The 7,322-nt window shown below is 57.9% G+C and overlaps 1 protein-coding gene across 1 annotated transcript; it reads left to right on the plus strand.

The window, feature by feature from the left end:
* The first annotated feature begins 619 nt into the window (after positions 1–619).
* Positions 620–1,843, plus strand: LOC115830897 (alpha-(1,3)-fucosyltransferase 5). The gene has a single exon (XM_030796345.1). It carries the CDS (start codon positions 620–622, stop codon positions 1,742–1,744), a length of 1,125 nt encoding a protein of 374 aa, XP_030652205.1. The 3' UTR covers positions 1,745–1,843.
* The last annotated feature ends 5,479 nt before the right edge of the window (positions 1,844–7,322 follow it).

The raw sequence follows: 7,322 nt of genomic DNA on the forward strand, positions 1-7,322 counted from the left end.
CCCTCCAGTTCTGTGCTGGGTGTCTCCAGGACAAGCAGGGCTCCACGTCTTCCCGGAAAGCCTGCTCCTCCCTGGGGTCCCAGGTCCCCCCACTCCCTGCCTGGTCAGCCCCTGCCTCTCCTGAGTCTTCACACCTGCCCATTCTCCCTCCTATCCTCCTCACCTCTCCCCAGCCTCAGCCTCTCCCCCAGGACGGGGACAGGGTGTCTGAGGGCCAGAGGGGTTAGCTTTGAGTGTCTGTTGATTGAAACACCAAGTGAATAGAATTCAATCAAGCCTAAACAGGCAGCCCTGAGCACTTCCTTTTCTTTGTCTGCAAACTGCTCAGGTGTCTCACCCCACCAGGCTTTGGCACTGGCTCTTTCCTCATCCAAGGGACACCCTTTCCCTCAACTCCTACCTTATCAGGAGAACTCTTATGTTACCTGCAAAACCTAATCCCATTGTACCCTTCCCTGTCAGAGTTATAAATTCAATCCTCAACTCGGGTACTGGGGGCATTTATGACAAGCTGTGTCATAAATTATAACAGCTTCTCTCAGGACACGTGGCCAGGAAGTGGGTGATTGTCCTTAATGACCCTCACTCCTCTCACCTCTCTTCCCAGCTACTCTGACCCATGGATCCCCTGGGCCCAGCCAAGCCACAGTGGCCGTGGCGCCGCTGTCTGGCCGGGCTGCTGTTTCAGCTGCTGGTGGCTGTGTGTTTCTTCTCCTACCTGCGTGTGTCCCGAGACGATGCCACTGGATCCCCTAGGCCAGGGTTCATGGCGGTGGAACCTGTCACTGGGGCTCCCAATGGGTCCCGCTGCCAGCATAGCATGGCAACCCCTGCCCGCCCCACCCTCCTGATCCTGCTGTGGACGTGGCCTTTTAACACACCCATGGCTCTGCCCCGCTGCTCAGAGATGGTGCCCGGCGCGGCCGACTGCAACATCACTGCTGACTCCAATGTGTACCCACAGGCAGACGCGGTCATCGTGCACCACTGGGATATCATGCACACCCCCGGTGCCAACCTCCCGCCCCCGACCAGGCCGCAGGGGCAGCGCTGGATCTGGTTCAGCATGGAGTCCCCCAGCAATTGCCGGCACCTGGAAGCCCTGGACGGATACTTCAATCTCACCATGTCCTACCGCAGCGACTCCGACATCTTCACACCCTACGGCTGGCTGGAGCCATGGTCCGGTCAGCCTGCCCACCCACCGCTCAACCTCTCGGCCAAGACCGAGCTGGTGGCCTGGGCGGTGTCCAACTGGAAGCCGGACTCGGCCAGGGTGCGCTACTACCAGAGCCTGCAGGCCCATCTCAAGGTGGATGTGTACGGGCGTTCCCACAAGCCCCTGCCCCAGGGGACCATGATGGAGACGCTGTCCCGGTACAAGTTCTACCTGGCCTTCGAGAACTCCTTGCACCCTGACTACATCACCGAGAAGCTGTGGAGGAACGCCCTGGAGGCCTGGGCCGTGCCCGTGGTGCTGGGCCCCAGCAGAAGCAACTACGAGAGGTTCCTGCCGCCCGACGCCTTCATCCACGTGGATGACTTCCAGAGCCCCAAGGACCTGGCCCGGTACCTGCAGGAGCTGGACAAGGACCACGCCCGCTACCTGAGCTACTTTCGCTGGCGGGAGACGCTGCGGCCTCGCTCCTTCAGCTGGGCACTGGATTTCTGCAAGGCCTGCTGGAAACTGCAGCAGGAATCCAGGTACCAGACGGTGCGCAGCATAGCAGCTTGGTTCAACTGAGGCCGGCGTGGGGCCTGGGCTGCCGGGACCTCATTTTCCCAGGGCCTCACCTACCTAGGGTCTCACTAGTCTGGGGATTTACCTGCCTGGGGTCTCACCTGCCTGGGGTCTCACCTGCCTGGGGCCTCACCTGCCTGGGGCCTCACCTGCCTGGGCTCTCACCTGCCTGGGGCCTCACCTGCCTGGGCTCTCACCTGCCTGGGGCCTCACCTGCCTGGGCTCTCACCTGCCTGGGGCCTCACTTGCCTGGGCTCTCACCTGCCTGGGGCCTCACCTGCCTGGGGCCTCACCTGCTGGAGTCTTTGGTGGCCAGGCATGTGACTTACCTGGGATTTCACATTCTGGGCTTCCCCACTGCCAGGAGCCTCCCCTGCTGGGGACCTTGCCGGCTGGGTCTGGGGACGGTGCCTACTGGGGACCTTGCTTGCTGGAGGCTGCACCTACTGAGGATCTCGGCTGTCGGGGACTTTACCTGCTGGGACCTGCTCCCAGAGACCTTGCCACACTGAATGTCACTTGCTAGGAGCCTCACCCGCTGGGAGGCACAGGGCCCAAGGGACCTGGATATGTTGCCCAAGGTGTGCAGGGCAGGTCAGGGAAGGGCAGGGTCCCCTAAGGAGGAGGGCGAAGGGTTTGTGTGTGACCATCAGCAGTGGTGCGCACATGGCTGGGGGGACACTCGGTGAAACCGCCAGCAGGTGGGTGTCACAAATGCATCACTGTAGGTGTGACCTCGGCGTGACTCTGACAGTGCCTGTGGATGTGTTGCGATGCCTCACCCTGGAGGGCACTGGGCCCTGAGAACTGGTGCCCTGGAGGCCCTGCCCCTGGGCGGTGGTGCAGGCTGGTTCACTTGTGGTTTTATTGCTGTTGTTAACCACCCATGAGGGGTGTAAACAGATAATGCTGTTATTGTCAGATGAGAATGCTTCAAGGAAAGCTCCTGTGTCCCCCCTCACTCTAGAACAGTGGTTCTCACGTAGGGCAATTGTATCCCCAAGGGCGCTTGGCAATGTCCGGAGACATCTTCAGTTGTCACAACCAGGGGAGGAGGATGAGGTGACCTAGTGGGTAGAGGCCAGGGTTACTCCAAACCTACGATGCACGAGCTGGGGCCCCTACAACCAACAATGATGGTTCCAAATGTCCAGGGGCAGAAAACCCTGTTTTAGAACTTTCTATGACTCTAGAGGTCAAGCCCCTTGGGGGAGGCGTTCAGATCCCTCGGAGGTCCTCTCTTTCAGCTGGCTCCCTGGGGCAGGCTCTGGCACCCACCCAGAAGTGAAAGTCTTTTTCCTGAAGATCCCAGGTCAAGAACTCCAAAGTCAGGCAAGCCCTGCATAGAGCCCTGCTCCACCACTTAGGGGCTGCAGGTGGTTTCTGACTGTAAATGAGGATGTCTGGAACATTCCAGAACATTCTGGAACATTCTGGGCTTGGGAGAAATTGCTGCTCTCTGGAGAATGCCAAGGGGGACCTGGTGGTGGAAGGTGGTGGTGAATCCCAGGTGCTCTCTGAGCCTCAATCTCCCCATTTGCACAGTGGACATGCAGGCTCTGAGGGCTGAGAAGTGGGGCCCACACTCTCCAGGAGTGAAGGTGGGCAGGGCTGGGATAAAGGGACCCTCTCTGCCGAGGGTACAGGGTCCAAGGGAGCTGGATGTGTTGCCCAAGGTGTGCAGGGCAGGTCAGGGAAGGGCAGGGTCCCCTAAGGAGGAGGGTGAAGGGTATGTGTGTGACCGTCAGCAGTGGTGTGCACATGGCTGGGGGACACTCCGTGTGACCACCAGCAGGTGGGTGTCACCAACGCATCACTGTGGGTGTGACCTCGGCGTGACTCTGATAGTGCCTGCAGATGTGTCGCGATGCCTGCCTGTGACTCTATGTGGGTGTTCATAGGTGGCAGTGATTGTGAGTGTGAGATGGAATGTGTGGCCCTAGGAATGAGGCTTTGAGTGTTGGATGGAGCAGGGGCCCCTCTCTGAGTGTGCCAGGCTCTCTGAGTCTGTGTGTGTCTCTGTGTAGACTGTGCAAGGCTGTGTCTGCATGGACCTCTGTCCTTGGGAGTGGTGAAGTGGGCTGTGTGTGGCCACGTGTGGGACTCTTAAGCTGTGTCTGCAAGTGGCTGTGACCGTGTGTGTGGCCTTGTGGATGAGCAGGGAGAGGCGGGGTTCTTAAAAGTATTACAGGAGGGGAAACTGAGGCCCACAGAGGTCCAGGGACCCAGGCCAAACATTCCAGCCTGTAGAGGGGGTATGCAGAGACCCTGAGGGGTGGTGGGAGGATCAGCATGACCTCAGCCTCCTGAAGAAGGTGCCGGCAGTGGCTCCACTCTACAGAGGAGGTGGCTGATGCCCAGAGAAGTTGAGGAACTCACCCAAGGCCACACAGCTGCCAGAGGTGAAAGTCGGTTTTCTGAAGATCTCAGGGTCAAGAACTCCAAAGTCAGGCAAGCCCCGCATAGAGCCCTGCTCCACCACTTAGGGGCTGCAGGTGGCTTCTAACTGTAAATGAGGATGTCTGCACCATTCCAGAACATTCTGGAACATTCTAGTGTTGGGGGAAATTGCTGCTCTCTGGAGGATGCCATGGGGGACCTGGTGGTGGAGGGTGGTGGTGACTCCCAGGTGCTATCTGAGCCTCAGTTTCCTCATTTGTACAGTGGACATGAAGAGGTGCCTGTGATGACTCCCCCAGGCCCAGGTGGGAGGGTGGAGGGGCATAGGGTGGGGAAGGTGTGGGGGGACTGGAGAGTCTCTGCCAAACCCCCTGGTGACCCCGGGCCTGAGCCAGCCTCGCTGGGCCCATCACTCACCTGCCACCCACACCACACACCTGGGCCCCTCTCCCCACCGCCTGGCTGCAAGTCAGGGGTCCCGGGAGGGGATCGGGGCCCTCGGGAGGCCAGGCCAGGGCTTCCTAACAGGGTGGTGTGGGGCCAGTCCCCAGCGGGTAAGAGGTGTGGGGACAGGCTGCTCTGTCCCCTGACGCCCCTGGAGCCCCCGTGATCTCCGCCTCTACCTGAGCTGATGTCAGAGTGAACAGCTCCCTTTCCCAACTTCTCTTTCTCTCCTTCTGGAATTTCCTCTGAGGCTTAGAGGGACATGGAAACCCTCCTCGGGTTCCACAAGGGCAGAGGCCCAGCCACCTGGCCAACGTTGGGGGACCCTGGCCTGCCCCCTCTGGATCCCCAGGACCGCCCCAAACTGCCATTGCCTCCCTGTATGTCCCGGCGGATCTCACATGTGGTTCATGGCACAACCAGCCCACCCTGTGGGGCCTTCTCCCTCCTCCTGACTGGCAGCTGCCCTTGGCTCCCAGCCCTGGGCCCCAGGGGGAGAAAAATTTCCATCAGGCTGGCAGCTCCATCACCCACCCAGCCCAGGCTGAGGGAGGAGCTGGGGGGTCTGATGAGGGCAGAGACCCCAATGAGGAGGTCCTCGTGATCCCCCACTCTGGGCTCTGGGCTCAGCTGTGGGTAATGTGGGCCGGGTGTGGTGGCTCACGCCTGTAATCCCAGCACCATGGGAGGCCGAGGTGGGCAGATCATCTGATGTCAGGAGTTCGAGACTAGCCTGGCCAACAAGGCAAAACCCCATCTCTACTAAAAATACAAAAATTAGCTGGGTGTGGTGGTGGGCACCTGTATCCCAGCTACTCGAGAGGCTGAGGCAGAAGAATCACTTGAACCCGGGAGGTGGAGGTTGCAGTGAGCCAAGATCGCGCCATTGAACTCCAGCCTGGGTGACAGAGACTCCATCTCAAAAAATAAATAAATAAATAATAAAAAAAAAAGAAAGGTAATGTGGATGGGTAGCTCCCGTATTGATTAAACAGGGGATGGACTTAACCTCCACTGTGAGAGTTACCTGAAGCTCGGCAGCCGGGATGGTCCAGGGGGCTTCCGAGGTGACCAGGAAGCATCAGTCTTCAGCCGCTAAGCCGAGAAGGTCTGGGAAGGAGTCGGTCAGAGAGCCTTGGGCCAGAGTTCCAGGGGCTCTGGGAGTGGCTGCCGGGTGAGTTGGACTGTCCGATTTCCAGTGGGGTCCTGCACAGATGGGACATGGCTTAGGAGGAATCCCAGGCTGCGGGCATTCCTTGGCCCAGTGGCCAGATTTCCGGCACTTGAAGCAAGATCGTGGGGCAGGAGGTCCTGGAGGAATGCCTGGCAGATGCGGTTTAGGCGTTTTGAAGTTCTCGTGTGCTGGAGATGTGGCTGGGGTTTCTCTCTCAGCGGAGGCAAGTAATTACAACTCAGAAATACGTTGCCACTTGGCTGTCTCTTTTTTATTATTGTACACCTTGAAGGTGAGGTTAATTAAGTCCTGTTGTGGGGTTTGAGGGCCGGAATCTAATTTTTGGAGCTTTTTCTAATGTCAGGAGTGGATTGGGTGATAAACTGCATATTGAGAATAAGACGGTCTTCTCGTCCCTCTGGGTCTAGGGTGGTAAAGCATCTAAGGGTTGTTGCCAAGTGGGCCATGAACTGGGCTGGGTTTTTATATTTGATGGAAAAGAGCCTAAATGCTAACTGATTTGGGAGAGGTCAGCTAAAGAAAAAGGAGCATTAACCTTGCCTATGCCTTCAGCTCCAGCCACCTCTCTAAGAGGAAATTGTTGGGCAGGTGGGGGAGGGCTAGTCGTGGAACGAAACTGTAAGCTGGACCAGGTGTGAGGAGGGGAGGTGATAGAAGGATTATAGGGTAGGGGAGCGGAGGCTGAGGAAGAATTGGGACCTGGCTCTGCCTGGCAAGGAGCAGCCTGGGGAGGAGGGGAGAGGTCAGATGGGTTCGTAGAAAAGGAGGATTCAAAGGACTCAGAGCTTGGGGTGGAGACTGAAGGAACAGACAGGAGAGAAAGAAGAAAGATTTGGGACGAGTTGCATTGGGAGCAGAGACTAGGGAGGGACCACTGTGTAAAAGAATGCCTGGACGCGGCCGGGCACGGTGGCTCGTGCCTGTAATCCCAGCACTTTGGGAGGCCGAGGCGGGTGGATCACAAGGTCAGGAGATCGAGACCATCCTGGCTAACACAGTGAAACCCCGTCTCTACTAAAACTACAAAAAATTAGATGGGCATGGCAGCGTGTGCCTGTAGTCCCAGCTACTTGGGAGGCTGAGGTAGGAGAATGGCGTGAACCCGGGAGGCGGAGCTTGCAGTGAGCCGAGATCACGCCACTGCACTCCAGCCTGGGGGACAGAGCGAGACTCCGTCTCAAAAAAAAAAAAAGAATGCCTGGATGTCAGGCACCTCAGACCATTTGCCCACGTTTCGACAAAAATCATCCAGGTCTTGTAAAATGGAGAAATCAAAAGTGCCGTTTTCTGGCCATTTGGAACTGTTGTCGAGTTTCTGTTGGGGCCTAGAAGTATTGCAGAATAAGGCAGTTAGGTTTTTAGGTCAGGTGTGAGTTGAAGAGGCTTTAAGTTCTTGAGAACACAGGCTAAGGGAGAAGGGGGAATGGAGGGCCGAAGGTTGCCCATAGAAAGGTAGAGACACAGAGAAGTGGGGCTGCGGGGGGTGAGCAGCCAAAGCAGGCGTCCCGCAACTGACTTGGCACCAAGGGAATGTGGGTGAAT

Source organism: Nomascus leucogenys, chromosome 17 (genome assembly GCF_006542625.1).
Source record: "Nomascus leucogenys isolate Asia chromosome 17, Asia_NLE_v1, whole genome shotgun sequence".
NCBI lineage: Eukaryota > Metazoa > Chordata > Mammalia > Primates > Hylobatidae > Nomascus > Nomascus leucogenys.